Source organism: Phaethon lepturus, unplaced genomic scaffold, assembly GCF_000687285.1.
Source record: "Phaethon lepturus isolate BGI_N335 unplaced genomic scaffold, ASM68728v1 scaffold2300, whole genome shotgun sequence".
Taxonomy (NCBI): Eukaryota; Metazoa; Chordata; class Aves; order Phaethontiformes; family Phaethontidae; genus Phaethon; species Phaethon lepturus.
The window spans coordinates 1-19,622 of NW_010513848.1; the positions used below are offsets into that span (position 1 = coordinate 1).

General features: G+C 37.7%; 1 protein-coding gene across 1 annotated transcript in view; it reads left to right on the top strand.

Annotated features, from left to right (window-relative positions):
* Positions 1 to 1,290: 1,290 nt before the first annotated feature.
* The window catches only part of ASAP2 (ArfGAP with SH3 domain, ankyrin repeat and PH domain 2), a gene marked incomplete at its 5' end in the record, with an annotated part of 54,589 nt that continues 36,257 nt past the window's right edge, over positions 1,291 to 19,622 (top strand). Inside the window, 6 exons of the mRNA XM_010291068.1 lie at positions 1,291 to 1,365; positions 2,889 to 2,938; positions 13,974 to 14,103; positions 16,244 to 16,329; positions 17,710 to 17,785; positions 18,279 to 18,365. Of these exons, the coding sequence (XP_010289370.1) occupies positions 1,291 to 1,365; positions 2,889 to 2,938; positions 13,974 to 14,103; positions 16,244 to 16,329; positions 17,710 to 17,785; positions 18,279 to 18,365 (504 nt within the window). The remainder of the gene's footprint in view (positions 1,366 to 2,888; positions 2,939 to 13,973; positions 14,104 to 16,243; positions 16,330 to 17,709; positions 17,786 to 18,278; positions 18,366 to 19,622) is intronic.

The window sequence follows — 19,622 nt, forward strand, 5'->3', positions numbered from 1 at the left end:
TTGCCGGCTGGGGCTAAACCACGACAGTGAACTATAGGGTGATAATGTTTTGTATTTTTCCATTCTGGGGAGGCTGAAGCATCACAATTGGAAATATTTTTTCCTGAAGTTCCTGTTAGTGTCCTTTTTTCTCTGGATGGGTTGCACTAAAAGGGACTTCGATGTTCCTGAAGAAACAGGAGTTTGTTGCTGTGTGATGCAAAGTTCTTTCTGGACTTTGAACATTTGAAGTCCATCTCCATATATGCATTTCAGTGCTTCTTGAAAAAATCACGTTTTAAAAGAACAGCTAACAATAACATCAAAAAAAGATATCCATCCAAAGGAAACCTTTACCACACTGCTGCAAAAGTTATTCTGATTTTTTTTTTCCACTGTGTGATTCTAAAATACTCTGTTTTTTACTCTTCACTGCAATCCATTTGAATTGTTACAGTTTAAACTCTGTGCCTTGACATCATGGCCCATACCTTGAATATTTTCCCTGGATCATAAAAGATTGGACATGAAGTCTTTCTTTTCCGGATACTACTTATTGTCTTATTCCTGCCATCTTTCTTCAGTCTTTTTTCTTACCAAAATATTATTGGACGGATACTTTATATAGAACCATGACTATTTTACTGTTGTCTTCATTTGAAATTATGCGGTTTTTTCTTGGCTTACTTGTTTACTCTTGAATTACTTGCATACTCAAGGCCTCATAAAATCCTTATTTCAAAGTTTGTATGAGATAAGTAAGGCAGATGTATTACTTTTTTAGAATATGTGGGAAAAATTTGAATAGTGGCTTTTTTACAGGCCAGTGTTCTTTGTCTTTATAAATTCTGTCAGAGTAAGATGCCATGTATTGTGAGAATAGCAGATATGTTTTATGGAATAGGTCTGAAGAGACTGGAAAATAAACAAGACTAAAATATACTGATGAACTTAAAATATATAAATGCTGACAAATTGTATCACTGTTTTAATATAATTTAAAGAATTAAAAGAGGCAATGTAAAATTAATGGTCTTATTTTGCAGTCACTGTTGGATGAGGTATTTTTCATCAGAAGTAATTCTGCAGGTTTCCTGCTGGGTTGGGTTATAGTGTTTCCAGAGTAAGTTTAATTAACTCATGTTGCCTCCATCTTTGATTACTGGCTGTACTGATAAACATCTTCATAAAGTAGTGTTAGGAAAATAATATAAGATTTCTTTGTAAAACTTTCTGAAATGTGTGAATTGAGACAGTGTACATTCTGCATTAAAATATATTAAATGTTTTGATGTAATTTTCTTGTTATAGATTCAGAATATGAACAACATAATCACTTTTCCATTGGACAGTTTGCTGAAGGGAGATCTGAAAGGAGTAAAAGGGGTATGTTTATCTTCTTATTGCACCAACAATAATTTTATATATAAATAAAAACATTTAGCCAATGTATTAATCTTATTTGATGGCAGGCATGGGATACTAAAGTAATATATTCGCTTAATAAACAAGAGAATTTTTTTGGTGAATTGAGTCATCCCTTCTGTTTGTGGTTTCATATACAGCATGCTTTTGACTATGTATACAAAACATTTGAGAAGCTTTAAAAGCAGCCCTGAGGTGTAGAAGATAAGCAGAGAAAGAGGTGTAAGAATTACTAATTTACAAATATTTATTTAGTTGAGGGGGGTAGTACTTTATTTAAATGGATCATTATTAATGTATTTATTTAGCATTCTAAACTTACCTGGAAGTATATGGATTATTATTATCCATTAGACTGCATGAGCATAGGATTCTTCTTAACAAAGCTGAGATGTATTTGTGCCCTGAGGATATTTCCTATTTGAAATAATAACAACTTAGGACTCAAATGATGATATGTTTATAATAAATTTCAAAGCCTATAGCCAGCAATCTTGTTTGGCTTATGCTTCGTTTACTACTGAGCAAACAGGAAGCAACTGGCAGCTATTGTTCTAGGACACTGAAGGAAGAAAAATGTACATAGACTAAAAATGTTCTATGTAAATTACTGGAGGATAAAGTAAGATGGGCTTATCGTCTTTGTGTTGCTTCCTTGCCACATTTCACTCTTGTTCTTCTCTTTTTCTAGGTCAGAATAGATACATTTATTACAATACAGTGTTGCCCCATGTTCCTGACTTGATAAAATAATCAAACGCTGCTTTAATTAATTTTATAATTGTTGAAATAACTAGCTGTCTGTAGTCGCAAAATTTTTCCAGCGTCTGACAGTTAACGGTATTTTTTTGTAGTTGGCTGCTCTCTTGAACTCCAGCAAAATTTCAACTGCTGCTTTTTTAGAAATCAGCGAAATAATTTTACAACTTGTTAATTCTATCCAAATTTCCTTCTTCAGAGGGAAAAAATAAAGGAATTTGGAACCTAACTAATTCAAAATTCTCATAGAATTAGTTATGTCAAGCCGTATGGCCTATAATCCCATTGAGTCAGTAGGAAATTGATTTCTTTAACTTTAGTGGGATGAATCAAGTTCTTAGCCAAGGTTATACCACAGCCTCATGACAGGCACTTCTTTCCAGTGGAGCCAGAGATGGAACGATGAGAAAACAGCTGATTTGATTAATTGCATAGTGTGCTCTTGGGATAACATGTAGTTATACCTTTTGAGGAGTAGAATGGAGCTGTATAAAGCATAGTAAAAAGCAACCTAGAGACGCTTTTAAAAACAAGAGTGTATTAATTCTGTGTACAAGATTGCTTTTCTTATGTGCAAGATTGCTTTTACATAATCCTTATGTGAGCTATTCAAGAAACAGTGGAGTCCCTTATTCTAGTAGGTGCTGCAGATGGCCAAGGTGTGTCTTCATTGTTAGATCCACAGTATTTTTTGTGTAAATAACTTTTTTTCTTTTTCTTGACAGGACCTGAAAAAACCCTTTGATAAAGCTTGGAAGGACTATGAAACAAAAGTGTATGTATCTTTTATACTTCCTTTTTTAAATAAAGGTTTAACTGAAATCTATAAAGATCATTATTTAATGTTAAGGTCCCAGCCAGAAGTCCTAGCTGAGAAACTGAGCTCTTTTTTTTTTTCCATTTTTTTCCCTTTTTTTCATAAAACCTGGAGCTGTGTGAAAAGACAAGTGCATAGACACAATCATTTCAAATTCTGTAATATACAACTTACTTCATGAGTAAATTATCTTTTGTGTGTATGTGTACTGTGACAGTTAGTGTCTGTGGTAGTCCTCTTTGCTTAATGAAGTTCCAAGTAACAAGCATAATCTCCCAGTGCATGTTCTTCCACTGTATATTCTTCCACTTCAATTGAGAAAGCTTTGCTTTAATTAGGAAATAATTTTTAAAAATTTTTAATAGTACCCATATTACTACCCTGTAATCTACTACATGTAAAAGTCCACTTTCCTTTGTGCCTTCCTCTACTTTCGGGGGACACTACTATGTAAAAGGAAAAGTTAGTCACCCTTTGTTTTCACCCTTAACTACCAAAAGTGCAGCAACATAATTGTACTTGATATCCTTTTAAGAATCTGTTGTTGGGTTTTTTTTCTTCTCATCGGTGACTAATTCACTATAATTAGCAAGTTTCTTCAGTCAGAAGAGCACAGAAGAAATTATATACTTTATGCCTGAGTGTTTTCAAATGTCTTAACAAAAAATACCAAGAATATGCAAGTCAAGCTTTAGTTCTGGATTTGTTAGCCTAAAACCCTTGTAGTGACTCTGTAATACCTCTGGCTCTAGCGGATCTCATGATACTGTGCCCAATGCCAAGGTCTCTAAGGAAGACCTTATTTGATGCTGAGCCTTACCAACAAAATGGTAAGGCTAGTGGGGGTGTGAGTTTGTTTGCTGCTACCATTAGAAAACTGCCCATGATTCTGGATCAGTCCAGTAACCTTAGTAAACCATAGTTCATTAGTGTGGTTTATTTAAAGAAATGGGTATTTTCTGCATTTCATGCCAAGATTGGATGCTCTCAGCAAGTGTCTTGTGTACTAGAAGAGGATGAATACCTGTATGAATCTTGTTAACTGTGTGTCATGTTGCGTGTTCAGCCCAGTTTACTATAAGGGTACTGAGGGTGCTGATGGAAGTGCTCACCAAGCCACCTGCCATCATTTATCATCAGTCCTGGCTAACCAGGGAGGTCCCAGATGACTGGAAGTTAGCAAATGTGACACCTATCTACAAAAAGTTCTGGAAGGAGGAACCAGAGAACTACAGGCCTGTCAGTCTGACCTCGGTGCCGGGGAAGGTTATGGAGCAGATCATCTTGAGTGGCATCACGTGGCATCTACAGGACAGCCAGGTGATCAGGCCCAGTCAGCATGGGTTTAGGAAAGGCAAGTCCTGCTTGACCAACCTGGTGTCCTTCTATGACAAGGTGACCTGCTTAGTGTAGAGGAAGACTGTGGATATTGTCTACCTAGACTTTAGTAAAGCCTTTGACAACATTTCCCATAACATTCTCCTGGAAAAACTGCCTGCTCATCGCTTGGACAGATGTACCCTGGGTAAAAAACTGCCTGAGTGGCTGGGCCTAAAGAGTTGTGGTGAGTGGAGTTAACTCCTGTTGGTGACTGGTCACAAGTGGTGTTCCCCAGGGCTCTGTTTTGGGGCCGGTCTTGTTCAATAGCTTTATTGATGATCTGGATGAGGGAATTGAGTGCTCCCTCAGTAAGTTTGCAGACGACACCAAGTTGGGTGGGAGTATTGATCTGCTCGAGGGTAGGAAGTCTGTACAGAGGTATCTGGGCAGGCTGGATCGATGGGCAGAGGTCAACTGTATGAGGTTTAACAAGGCCAAGTGCTGGGTCCTGTGCTTCGGTCACAACACCACCACACAATGCTATAGGCTTGAGGAAGAGTGGCTGGAAAGCTGCCTGATGGGAAAGGACCTGGGGATGTGTGTTGACAGCCAGCTGAATATGAGCCGGCAGTGTGCCCAGGTGGCCAGGGAGGCGAGTAGCATCCTGGCCTGTATCAGAACTAGTGTGGCCAGCAGGAGTAGGGAAGTGATCGTGCCCCTGTACTCGGCACTGGTGAGGCCACATCTTGAATCCTGTGTTCAGTTTTGGGCCCCTTCCTGCAAGAAGGATGTTGAGGTGCTCATGCGTGTCCAAAGAAGGGTAATGAAGCTGGTGACTGCAAGAAGGACGTTGAGGTGCTCGTGCATGTCCAAAGAAGGGTAATGAAGCTGGTGAAGGGTCTAGAGCACAAGCCTTATTGGGTTGTTGGTCTCTTCTCCCAAGTAACAAATGATAGGACAAGAGGAAATGGCATCAAATTGTGCCAGGGGAGGTTTAGAGTGGGTAGTAGGAAAACTTCCTTCACTGCAAGGGTTGTCAAGCAGTGGAACAGGCTGCCCAGAGAGGAGGTTGAGTCGTATTTAAAAGACATGTAGATGTGGTGCTTAGGGACATGGTTTAGCAGTGGACTTGGCAGTGCTAAGTTAACGGTTGGACTTGGTGATCTTACAGGTCTTTTCCAACCTAAATGATTGTATGAGTCTGAGCAAGTTGTTTGAAGGTGCCTGATGCATAGTATAAACAGCTGTAAAACTGGTTTTCATAACAGAGTTTTATATCCATCTAAATTAATCAGATGAGTCAACAAAGCTCAGCACCTAAAATCAAACATAATTAATTCTGGTACCTTGTACATCTTCAAGTGGTTTAGTGCTCTACATGAGGAACAGTTGTTTCCTGGGTTGACCCAGTCAATTGTATCAGCACAGCTGAAGTAGAATTTTGTAGTCGGTTTTATTCCTTATTCCAGTATTACCTGGACTGTGACTGTTGGTTGAGTTTCGTGTCCCATATCCAGCATCTTTGATCTTCAGGGGTAGTGCTGCGTATATCAGACCATTTCTGATTATACACATCCAGAAGAATCACATGTGATAACACTGTTTAACATAAATAACTTGCAGATCCCCAGTCACCTAGATTGGCTGAAGAATCTAGCACTATTTTTTTATATTTTTTTAGTTGCACAAAATTACTATGATTCTCTGGTGCCCACTGAGTTGGTGCATCTGAAGTCATGTGCAAACAGTCTTCAGAAATTACTCCTGTGGGTGGTTTACTCACAAAAGCAACAAGTTCAGCAAGTTAACTAAGTTTAACTGTTCCTTTTGTGAATAACGATAAGAATGATCTAATTACTGCTTTCTAGGCTCGGTTTGTGAGGAGGACCTGAGTGGCTTTTGGTTTTTGAAACTGCCTAGCTATAGCTGGATTTTCATAACAAGACATTCTAAAATGTTGAGGAAAACCTCCAGTCTGAGAGTCTGAATCCTTGCAAGGTTGTGATGGCTCCAGTGTCTCCTGGTCTTAATACCAGTGAACAATCTCATTTGGTGCCGTGCCAGTTACCAGCTGTTGAAGTAATGAAGATTTCTAACCATTGCCCATGGCAGTAGTTGATCTCTGAGGATGGATCATAAAAACAGTCCTGTGATTTAGTCTGCTATTGTCTACCCATGCTTGATTGCTGGATTTGAGAGCTCATTTACTTACTGTATAACTTACTCATAGTGACATCCCACAAAGTTTATGTGCAGAATGTAAATACATTTGCACGCTGCTGGGACATACACCAAGAGCGCTGTTACTACTGGACAAGGATCTCTGATGCTTTTAGAATTTCTGATAGAATATTCACCAGGATGAGTATGTTGCAGTGATGTAGATTTGTATTTTCCTCCTCAGTTTGGTCAGAGCAGGTGGTCTGTTTGAGAGTCAGGTACTCCAGAAATATTTTCATTTGTTTTTTAACTTAATTAAGTACTTGAGTAGTAAAAATGCCCACATAAAATGTATTTGAATCTGTATCTTTGGGGATTCTCATTTGAGTTTAAGGACAGTAGATACCCTGAAATGTCGTGTATGTTTCAGGACCTGAAAATGTGATGTTGGCATTGTGTTTATTTTCTGTCTGTGGGATTGAATCCAATGCTGCTTGTATGATGTCATGAGATTATTTTTTTCCTTTTAACCAACAGTCCTTTAGAAAGCCTCCTTTATGACTTTGCTTTCAAGTAAGACACTTGGGTTTTGATCCAAAACAGGTTCCTTTTTCCACTGTAAGGAGATACCTCTTTCCAAGTTACTTCTGTAGTTTCTGAAAGATATTTTTTAACAAATGAAGCACACCTTCTTGTGAATGTTCATTTCTAAGCCATTTATCTGTCAAGTTATTCAACATGCAAAAACTGAAGTTAGCACATGTTCATCAGGAAATTCCTTTAGATCCATTACCATTTTCTGTGATATTTCCAGGTGGTGGGCTGGTACAATTGCTGTGTGCTCTACTTTTTTTAAGAGGTTAGATGAAAGCTCCACATCAATATTCTAGAGTTTAAAGCTCTTAGTCTAGCCTGTTGGACTCCTTCACTTTGATCAAGACCAAAGGATCATCTGCTTGAGGCTTGGGATAGGGAGCCTGGGAATACTATGCACAGGAAAATTCTTTAAAACAAGGGGCTTTTTTTTTTCCTGTGTGGTTGTTTTACAACAGCAGAAATTACTTCTTGTGGCTTAAATTTGGCAGTCAAGGAATATTCTTTTTCAGTGCAAGCTGCCTCACTTCTACCAAGGAGCAGACCAATTTTCTGTAATTCTGTTGAGTTCAATTCAGACTGGAACTTCCTTGAGACCCCTGCCGCTGCAGTAGGACGGGGGGATTTGTCAGATGCTCTTTGTGCAGGAGATCAGTTCCCAGATAAGTTGAGGTGTTGCCAGCTATCATTATTGAGTGTTAGTCTTTACAAATCGGAAATGGGAAGTTTAATAACGTGATTTTTGAAGCTAGGGTGAGAATTTGAGTATGAATCTGTTCAGATCAACTCTTATCATCTATTAAATTTTGGACATAGGAAAACAGTGAGGTTTTCCTGGCTTGCTATTATATGTGCCACCGTGGTTTCTTGAGATAACTGTTTGATTCTGTGGCTGACCCAAATGGATCTGAACTTTCTTATAGCTTTCTTATGCTGCAGCAGCGCATGGATGCAGAATCCTCTCAAGAATTCTTAATCACGAATTGAATTTCTTTGTTGTAGTATCTTCACAGCCTCTGCAATAACAAAAGGGGCAAAGGGACTGAGAGAGCTAACCTCAGTCTCACCTACAGCTTGTGTTGCCAGAGTGGGATGGTGGATGTAGGTGTTGATAGCCAGAAGTTTGCTCGGCCTTCTTCCATCTGTTACCCTAGGTAGCTCCTTGTTTGGACTGTGCCTAAAACCAGTCCTAGGTTTATGCTTAGTTAGCTATCTTTTCCGGTGATACTTCTTTAAATATGCGAATGTATTCCCCCCCCGCCCTTTCTTTTTCTTTGGGTTAAGAAACCATGGGGCTGCTAGGCTGCTCATTGTCCGCGTCTCCCTCTGTATCATGTGCTTAAAATCATACCGTTCATCTGCACTCCCTAGTCACAAGTACAGGCCTGTGAAGCTAAGTGCCAGATAGCAAAGTGGTATTTTTGTAGTCTGTGGAGAAGTGACAGTGTCTTCATCCTGATTTCTGTCTCAATAGGCAGCCTTTATGAGGAAGAATTGGAGCTTATTTGCCTCAATGTCTCATCTCTCTTACTTGCACCTTTATGATGACATATCAGGTGGTAATATACCCGTGTGACCTATTTGAAAATAAATTGTTAGTTAAAAAATGGCATTTTGTTTTGCTTTTCCCCTGTAACAATTTCTGAGCTGCTACTTCAAACTCTGTATGTAATTAAGTGTGTTTAAAATTTACTCTGTATCTAGTCGTGTTTGGGAGAGTGATGTTAAGATCCCTTCTTCTTGGATCACCATCCATCAGTGTTGATTATTATGCAGCTCTTTCACCCTGTAGCTACCTAATTTCTTGGAGTATTTTCCTGAAGATCACCTTAGATGAAGTAACTGAGGGAGGCTGGATCCATTTTTCTTTATACCTTGGGACTGTTCTTGAATATTCAAGGGAGTAAGAGGAACAAGTGGCCCATAGCTTTATGCCAGCCTACCTCAATCAAAAATTGGGATCATCCTGAGGTGACATTCATGAATAATCATCTTTTCTCACCATCAGTCATTAACATGCTTCAGTTGATGTAAAATGTTTTTAAAGCTTTAGTTAAAAGCAGTGCATTTCTTTCTTGGGACCTCAGCTACAGTCTTTGTTTCCCATGTAAGAGCTGGGTGATGCTGCCAGACGCTACAGCACCACAGTGGGACTAAGTCTTTCTGTGTCCCTTGGGTAGATTTGGTGCAGACTGGGTTCTTTTTGCTGTGAGGCAGTTGCTTTCCCCCATGTACTTAAACACTAATGGCAGACGCACCGGGGGAGCATATGGGGAAGGAGCACACATATTATAAAAACTGTTCACTCTCCCAGCAGGCAGGCTATATTCAACAAGGCAGCAAGCCAGATTTCACCCACATTCTTCAGTTTAGTCCGTCCTGTTGTGGTAGATTTTGAGGTAAAGACTTTGTTTCGATTTTGCACAGGAAATAGAAGCATAAACACACTGAAGCGTATCATCTACTCATTTTTTAGGGTAGTGTCTGTATTCCAGACATAAACCTGTCTTTCCTGAAAAGAAAGAAATGTTAATTTTTCAAATAAAGTTGTCTTATTTTTAGGCCTGTAAATACATATTATCTTCAGAAGTCCTCTGCTAATAAGTGTTGTGCTAAGCTATGAAACATAAATGCTTAATGAAAACTAACAAGCTTTTCCTGGGCAGGCCGGCTCCCTCTCCTCCTTTGCCATTCTCCTTTTAAAACCGGGCATGAGGTCTGTTATGCACAATTGAGTGAAGAGAACAAGTTGTTTGAATGTGCTTATGGGATTATAAGATCAAGGAAGTAGGCTGAGGTGCATTACGCTACAGTGCAGAAATGCAAGCACTCATATCTAGATGTAACTATCATTAATGATTTGTTTCTGAACCATTTGAAGTCAAAGGAAGAATGAACAAATTCTTATTACAGTCTTCTGTAAAGATGTCTGCATTAACTATTTGATTAAGTGATGATGTTTCCAGTTTGGTAAACTAATTTTTTAAAATTATCTGAAAATTCTGCAAGCTTTTCTCAAATTGCTTCTTTGGAGCACTAACTTGATTCAATAGATCATTGATAGTCATAGATTGTAGATATTTCTGCCACATTTCCTTTTAAAGCATGTTCATAAGGCAACGTGGAGGTCACATCTTGAATATAGTAGCTAAACAAGGTAGCTTTAATGTACTGCTTTGAGCCTGGGACTTCGTATTAAGTATTTTTATTTTGAAAGAGATACCCTGCAAATTAAATGGAAGGAACTTTGAATGAATCTGGAGATATTATGGATGAAATACTGGAAAGATCTGGACATGTTTTGCTCATTCTTGCCCCCTTCTCCCCTACCCTCCAGTGGAGGATGAATGAAAGGGAAAAGCTTTCCAGCATTTCCAAAGGGAAAAGATGACTTCTTCATTCAGGACTTGGGTGATGAGAGAGAGAGAGAGACTCATGCTTTACTGTCAGCCGTGACAGATAGTAGGATAAAATAAGATGGAGGCCTTTTCACTGAAAGGCTAGGATGCCAGAGCTGAAGTTGGAGAGTTGGGCTGAAAAGGAAGGCTAGACAAAGAGAGGATATTTGGAGTGAAAATGTATAATATTATTTTGTCAAACCAAATAGCCCTTGGAAGCACTCCCATTTTTCTGAGTGCTCCCTCTTCAACTCTGTGCCTTCCCAGGTGCTATACCCAGTCTCTGCACCTTCTCATGTACGTACCGAAACTCAGCCTGGCTTACTGCTATATGGCGAAGAAGAGGAAAAAAGACAGAATTGCTGCCCAGCCAGCCAGTTCACTACTGCTGCATGTACACAGGGTATTCTAGTTGTTTACCCTTGTTCACTGGCTGAGAATAAATACCAGTCTTTGGCATGTTAAATGGTAATATAGGTCCTGCCTTTTTTTAAGTTTTAAAAAATAAAAATGCTTACTTTGATGTTTATTTATACCATGCTCTGTATGACAAAATTGTTTTCTTTGAAATACAAATGAAAATTTATATTGAAAAGCAGTTGTTTTCAAATTGGAGCTGTAAAAGTGGTCATATAGTGGAAACTGAATGGGCAAGACCATTTATTTTGTATCTGATTGACTTTTTTGCTGTAATTCTTCATCCTGTATTTCAGCTTTACTTGTCTGTTACGCAAATCTGAGCTCAGTGTATATTAGTCATCTGCAGCTGTGCTGTAAATGGACTGAAGTGGGCTCAGATTTTAATCTTAGTCAGCAAAGTCTATGTATGTGTTATGTGCTGTAGGAGCTTCAAGAACAGCACCTTTACAAAACACTTGCTTCCTTCTTACTGCTTCCCGAGGATTTTTCCAGAGTTTTCCTAATTCTCATACTAATTTTGCTTAATTGATCTGCCTGGAAAACCTGAATACCCTGCAATATTTGGAAATCCTACAATGGTACATTGTAGAAGTGTCTTTGCCAGAAGGATTTGGTTAATGTCACAGCAGGGTGACACTTGAAGCTGAGTTGACCCTTACATTTGGATGGGGGACACAGCCAACCTTTAGGACCCTGATTTGCATGCAATGCTGCTTTATGTGATTTCTTTGTTTCCCTAGAAACAAAGTACCCTGTAGAATCATTCAGATAGGAGGTAGCATATTACTGTAGCAAAACAACAGGTTAAATTCTGGACTACAACGCTGAAAATGTAGTTAGAGACTAAAAGCATAAGTAATAAGGAAATGCAAATGTGGAATGCACCATCACGTATCTCTGGTACTTGTCACTGAGACATAGTTTGGTTTTTTTTGTAAAGCATCTGAAGTTTTTAAGCCATGGAGCCCAAAACTCCTGCAAACAGCTTCATGCATATCTTATTTCTCTGAATTACTTGGTAGATGTCAGTATGCTTTAGTCTTGGTTTAACTGCTTTTTTCCTGTGGAGTATCATTTATCCTTTAAAGAGTAGATAGGACTCTTTCACTGAAATCTAGCTCTTTCTTTAAAAGGAATTCAATTGCTTAAAGCAATATATGCTGTAATATTTGTGCATAATGTTTGACTCTCTGGTAGAATTAGTTGTCTTTTGGTTTAGCTAGCATTTAGAGACACCCTATGACATGTTAGTAAGCTCTTAAAATTTTAGAGTTGGTTATATCATCCTATGTTCAAGTATTTTTCTTTGTAAACAATGAAAATACAGTGGCAATTGATAGTTGTTAGACTTGACTCACATTTCAGTGAATTCTCTGGCCTCATGAATTGTTAGATTAATGTGGCAATTGAGAGAACTAAAACCATCCTGGATCATTGCTCTGAGGTTTGACTTTTCTAGTATATCAAGTATGATATAATGTAAAATCTCCTAGAGTGTGTGCTAGAAAGGAGCTGTGTATTTTTCATTTGTCATTTTCTGTCTTTTTGTAATGGTTTATGTTCCTTGTTCACGGTTGATGTCTGCTTAATTCTTGTGTTTGGACTCCATATTCTGTGGCTACAAAATGGCATAACTGGCAGTAAGTGGGTAAGAGCACAGACTTATTTTTGATGAAAACAGAACGTTCTGAAATTGAGTTTTTATTCAGGTGAGTGAAGGTTTTCAGAATATTTATTTCGAAGGAGAGGAGCTTCCTTCTGAACATCTGCTGCTGGCAGGACGTGATGGGCTGAGAAGGAGCGCAGCGCTGGCTGGATGTGCTGGCTGCTGGAATACGGCACAGGGCTGCCTCTGCCAGTACCGAGAGTGCAGTGGGTCTTTTTGAATTGCTATTCAAAATATTTCCCTGTGGGAATGTTGTGGGATGGATTAATGGGGTTAATTCTAGTTTTCCCTTGCTGCTTGAGGTGTAAGAGGAGGCAGTTCCTCATTCTTGAGAAGTACAAGTACAGACTGTATTGTTGACTGGAAGTCCTTAGACCATCTAGGGCATTTTCCCATAAGCTGTTAGGGTAATGTTAACATCAGGTTAAGAGAGCACTTGAGACATGTCATCTTTTGAGAGAGAGAGCTGAGAGACACTTGACTGCCCAAGAGAAGGTAGGATATTGCATATGTTATTTGTTCTTCTCATCTGCTTCCTGTATTCCTGTGTAATGCTTCCTCTTGTTGAAAAGCTGTATAGCATTTCCTCCAGAAACTCATTCCAGAATTTTCAGCTTCAAAACGGTACAAATGGCAAACTAAAAGTCTTCCTCCAAAAAGTAAACACCCTCATGTATTTTCTTTTATTAATATCTTTTTTTCATATCAGGCTTATCTAACTGGGTAGTACAATTATGCTACTGCCTTTAGGAGTAACATGGAGAATAGCTGTGACAAACGCACAAGCGTGTTTAGGGGAGTTATACTGTGTGGCAGGCATTGGTTATTCATTTATATTCTGCAGGAGAACCTGTTTTATTCAGAAGTCTTGGAAAATGTTCATGGAAACTTTGAGGGAATTAGGACAGCTGGTCTAGCAGACTTCGAAGTCTGCAACACAGCCGGCTGGCCGATATTCCCAGTGCCAACTGGCTCAGTAGCAAGTGGAGATGGCAACTGTGATTTTGGCTTGAGAAACCCTGTATATATAGAAGATGACTTGATGACAGGGGAGACTCAATAAATCTGGTGACATAATTGAACTCTGTTAACCAATGTTTGGTCAGTTGGGATTAAACATCCCCCTATGTTTGCAATTAAAATTCATAATTTTATTTCTGGATTTTTTTTTTTCTTCAATGCAAGAACGTAGTACCTTCTTTTGGAATATGTGTCAGGACATTATTTTAACAGATGATTGATTAGATTTCAGCTACTGTGTGTTATTGCTGATCTCTAGTCATTGTCAAATTTCACATGAAATGTCATCTGGAAGTAAGCAATGTGCAAAGCTACAAGAGTTTGGCTCTGCATCTGTTAGTAGACTTTGTGAATAATCAGATTTCCTGGGGGGCTGTGGATTTCTCACTTCATTGACTGATTCTTTGCCTTATAGTACAAAAATAGAGAAGGAAAAAAAAGAGCATGCTAAGCTGCATGGGATGATCCGTACAGAAATAAGTGGAGCTGAAATTGCAGAAGAGATGGAGAAAGAAAGAAGGTTCTTCCAGTTACAGATGTGTGAGGTAAGATGCAATGTGAAATTCATATTGTTCTGCTAATATTTTTAGGAAAACTTTGAAAAACACAATTGTCTAATGGCAACTGTGATGTTAAAGGGAAATGCCAAGTTATTAGTGGACTCCATTTGCTAAAACACTTTTCTATTCTGATGCACTAACTTTGCAGGGAATTTAGATATTTTCTAATTTCACTTAGCAAATAAATTGTAGAATAAATAAATAATGCAAAGCTCAATTAAACACTAAGAGGTGATAATAAATAAACCTTTACACTACTACTTCACTGCAAGTTATTTTAAGCCCTAAATCATTCTCTGAATTGTTTCCTACGCTGACAGCTGTTGCGTTATGAGGAAAGGCTCCAGTCTAGCGCACTGTTGGGCTGGTGCTGAAAAAAAGTGCTAAGGATGGAACCCAGTTGACTTTCAAGATGTTTCAGAATGTTTCTACTTTGGAATCTTTGTGATTTTGCAGTATGTTAAATCTGATGTAAATATTTTTGATTCGTTTAAGGACATGTCACAGTCTGTGGTTGGACATTCAAGTTACTGCGTTCGTTCTTTGTATGCATTAGCTCAAAAATATACTGTGGGTGTTTCTTCTGGTCTTACTATGATGATTAGAGCAAATTTGACTCATATGCCAAGATAGCTTCACAGCAGTTGTCCCAAATACCGCTTTTAGTAACTGCATGAGCTGATACTCAGTAGAAAAGCTTCACATTCCTATATGGAGTCAAACTAAAGTATTCAAAATGGATGAAGTGATTTGAGTACCCAATAAACATATGGATGTTGCCAGCTAATTGCCCATCTGTATCCTTCCTGAGAAACAACCAGGAACAGATGCTTCTCTCTTCCTGTGTCACAGTAAAGGAGTTGTTCAATTTAGTCAGTTGTGGTGATAATGAAATGCAGGATGAAGTCCGTGAAATTGAATCAAGTTACCTTAAAAGTTGACTGGCTGAAGTGTATCCTGTATTTCTTCTGATCTTGGGGAAAAGAAGTTTATACTTGGTTACCTCTGAATAGTCATAAAAGGAGACTTTATTTTGGTTTTGATTAGTAAATCAGAAGTGTGACATATTGAAGTTGTATCATAAGTACAGGCTAGTTCTCTATAAATTGTGAAAGTGAACTGAATACCAGATGCCTAGAGCTCCATTTTAAATTAACAGGGGCTAGAGAAACGATTCCTCTAACTAAATACTACTCAGTGCACATGTCTACATTTAGGCTAATCATCTGTTGCCTGAACCAGCATAAAAAGCTGCAACATTGAAAGATGGCACTTGGATACTGCTTTATTTTAGTGGGTTTAAAACATCTAGGGTGTACTGAGGGTAGGAGGAAATCAGATGCGTTAGAGCACTGCTAAGACAACAATCACTCTTTTGCTTGGAGGTCACTGTCTAAGCGTGGTTAAAAATTGCCCTCATTTAATGGACAGTTAAGGACTCCTGTAAGTATTTGGTCAATCTTACTTCTGCCTGTGTGGCTGACATCTTTTATGCTATGGCATTCAGGGGAGGAGCTGTCATTTAATATGGACTTTGATCATGCCTAATGCAAAAGGACACTAATTATACTTTTTTTTTTTAGCTTGACAGTACTTTTTTAAAACCTCTTGCTAAACTGTAATTTGCTGTAATTACCATTACCACGTGTAAGGAATTGGTAGATAAAACTATAAAATCAGAAAGGAGATTTTAAAAATGGTTAAAATAATCCCTCTCTCTTATTTTGACTCAACTGCTTTCTTCCTTAATGGCATCTATTTAGCAATGAATTTAACAACTAGTGAGATAGATACCTAGATGGGCTGCTAGGTTTAAGAATAGGTTCCAAAATTTACTAAACAAACCCTTTTATGCTTCCTTTAACACAGGCTTCCACTAGGAGCCATGAAGGATGTGGTAACAATTTGAACTAATAATAATCAAGTAGCCCCACAGGGTATAAAAAATCAGCAGTGACAACAATTGCTTTTGTTTGATTAACCCTTGAAGCCACTGATGAATTCTCTTTCAGGTCTTCTAAGTTTGCAACTGTTAAAGCTTGTTGAAATATAACTGAAAATAAAATGTTAAAAAAATACTGTAGCAGTAATAATTAATTTCTTTTGCGAATTACTGTTTTAACAGTACCTGCTGAAAGTCAATGAAATCAAGATTAAAAAGGGAGTGGACTTGCTTCAGAACTTGATCAAGTATTTTCATGCTCAGTGCAAGTATGTTTTAGTTTTCTTTATACCTACACAATAACTGGATCCACATTTTGTTTTAAACTTTTGACATCATAACACTTATCTAGATTTTTTTAAAAATAAATCTAAGATTCAGCTGTTCTTGCTGATATCTTTTGACAAATTGCTTTTGTCAAATAGATTAGTCATTGCTTTTGTTACTATATTCTGAAATATGTAATGAGGCTGAGCTATATAATTGTCTGTTCCACAGGAGTGCCGCACAATAATTTGGCATATTTCGTAAACTGCTCTTGAAACAGAGCTATTAGTTTGGTCTATTAGTTAGTGGTCCATTAGTTTTGACAGGCTTTTTTGAGTGTATCTAGCAATGATCTGAATTAATTCTGTGCTCAAGAAAAATAAGTTGCATAAGCAGTGGGATAAAATTGTATTGAAAGAATCACTCTTTTTCTAATTAATTGGAGGACTCAGTAGTAAAACACAAAGGTCTCATTAGAATGATGTATTTTTTTATGGTAGTCTTACAGATCAATAATATAGCAATAAAGTCATAGCTGTAAACTTGAAAGAGCTACTGTTAACCTGTTAAAATCAGTAAGTTTTCATCTTAAAAGACCAGTCTGCACCTATGTATGTTTTTTCCCTATATAGCTATGTTGCTTTTAAAATCAGTTTCACTTGTAGTATGTCATTCATCTGCTCTATCCATTTAATAAAATTTCAACAACATAAATGCTGTGTTGTGTTATCACTTTCATATCTGCTTCCCAGAGTGAAAATATTTTCTGTTGCAAATGGTGCAGCAGTTTTTAATCAAATGTGCATGTAGTTGTGGTTTCTTGAAATTTATGTTTTTAAATCTCACTTTTTTTAAGAGCTGGAATACTTGGCATAGATAACATTACTGAGCCAATACAAAAAAACATATGATACAGTAAGATGTAGCATATTCAGTTTGCATATAGGCCATAATTAATGCTTGGGAAACAAAGGGGTTTTCCTTCAGTGGGAAGATTGCATCAGGCATGAAATTATTCGGCTTCAGGAAGTCACAATTATTTTATATCTACTAGAGCTTTTGCTGTTCTGCAAATGAATCTTTCTTGTTCTGGGCCTTCAAAAAGTGGGATGAGAACCTGTATTTGAGATGAGAATGAGGCAAACTTTTGTGTGGCAGTGGATTGTGGCAGTTCTAAATCTAATTGGAGATTTGGCATGGTAGAATATGCTGTGATGGAAATAAAGAGGTGGATTGGCCAAAGATGCACAAAAATAAATGTTTAAGGCTTTGGAGTTTATGTCATGGCATAATAATACGCACGACTTCCTTTGGCAACTTTTTAAACAGAAAATACAAAGTAAAGTTTAATAACAGTTTGCTTTTTGTTTTTTCTTTTTAAGTTTCTTTCAGGATGGGTTAAAAGCAGTTGAAAGTCTCAAGCCTTCAATTGAGACACTCTCAACAGATCTTTATACAGTGAGTAGCAGCTTTTCACATTTGTGTTGTAAACTTTTTTTTCACAGTACAACTCATAACATTTTGGTTCAGGTTGGCTGACTGTTTTAATAGTCAGCATTTTAAGGTTTTGAGTAGGTTTTTTAGTAAAATTTTGTTTTAGTATCATATCCAGAGGCCTTAGTTTCAGTTCAGGACCCCACTGTGTAAAACGTTAGGAAAACAGACTTTCCTCTAAAAAGTTTACTAAGTGGACAATAACATATGGTTTCAAATTGAACACAAGGAAGCAAGAACAGTGTAAGGCAATATCGAAGTCTTACCATCCTAGCCGTTATCAAGTTTTCTGAAGGTATAAAGGAAAATAAACTGATCACATTATCTTTTCTTTTTGTGTTTTAATTCTTGCTGAACACTTCTCAGAAAAAAGAAACAATTAAGTAGCAAGTTTGGGAGAACTGTGTTGAAAAGAAATAATAATGTTATTTTTAACCAGTGTTTTTCTTCATTCGAGATTAAACAAGCACAAGATGAGGAAAGACGACAATTAACACAGCTTAGAGATATTTTAAAATCGGCACTCCAGGTTGATCAGAAAGAGGTGAGCATATAAGGTGGTTTAACTTTGGAATACCCATTACAATTACTTCTAATGTAATGTTAGGATTTGAAGTAGTTATTTTAACTTTCATCAGCCATCTAATTTCTTTTATTTATTCATCTTTGTTTTGATGCTGATATTTAATGTTTCTGAGAAAGGCAAGTTTGGATTTTTTTAAATGAATTCTCACTAAAAATATATGAGACTTATTGCAAAATAATTTCTTTTTGTTAGCGATATTGCAAAATACTTATGATGGTGCACTGTCTGTGAACTAACTGTCTATGTAGCTCAAACTGAGAATGAAAGAACTTTGGCAGTATCAAGGAGATCTCGTTAGTACAATCTTCTCTCACAATAATATTCGGAACTGTATAAAGTTTATGTAAAACTGAACTTCAAATCCCCAAATACCTCTTGTCATCATCTGCAAAAATTACAAGTTTGCTACTCTGCTGCAGGATGCTAGTTTTCCAAGGTGCAAGAGCTGGATCAGTTCAGCAATCTAACAAATAACTTTTTTGAGTTTTGGTTATGATTGCTGTTATACTTAAAGAATTGTGGAGTAGTTTTATTTGGCAAACTCTGATCTGGAAGCAAGCATCTTTTGTATAATCTAATCCTAATTATTGGGTCTGCTTTTGTTTCAGATTGCTAGTGCATTCTCTTCATATAAACAAATGCGAGCCAGCTTCCTTTTGTGTGCCGGGCCATGAGCAAGTGATGAATGAACACCCCCCACCCACCCCCTGCCCTTCAGATTCACTTTCTGAGAGGGATCACAATGAAATAGTTTAGTCTGTAGAGCTCAGACTTCCTTGATCTTTTCCGGTCTTGCTTTCATCTTCCCCTAAATGTTATGGTGGCTCCTAGCTCCTACCGTGGCTAGATGATGGTTGTCGAGCAACCTAATCTGGTGAAAGAGGTCCCTGCCTGTGGACTGGGGGTTGGACTAGATGATCTTTAAAGGTCCCTTCCAACCCAGACCATTCTGTTATTCTGTGACGTGTTGATAGGCTTTCAAACAGTCTTAAATGCTCTTCACTTTGAGGTGCTGTTTGTTACCACATGAAATTTGTGATAATGACCACTGTGTACAAAGTCCCATACAGTTTGCAGGAACTTTCTTAGGTTCTGCCTGGCATTTAGGACTCAGAGGGGTACATTTGCTAAAAACTTCCAAATTTGATCTCTGTGGAATGACAGACTAGTGATCTTAGTGGAAATGGTGACTACTTTGGATTCACTGTTGATTGC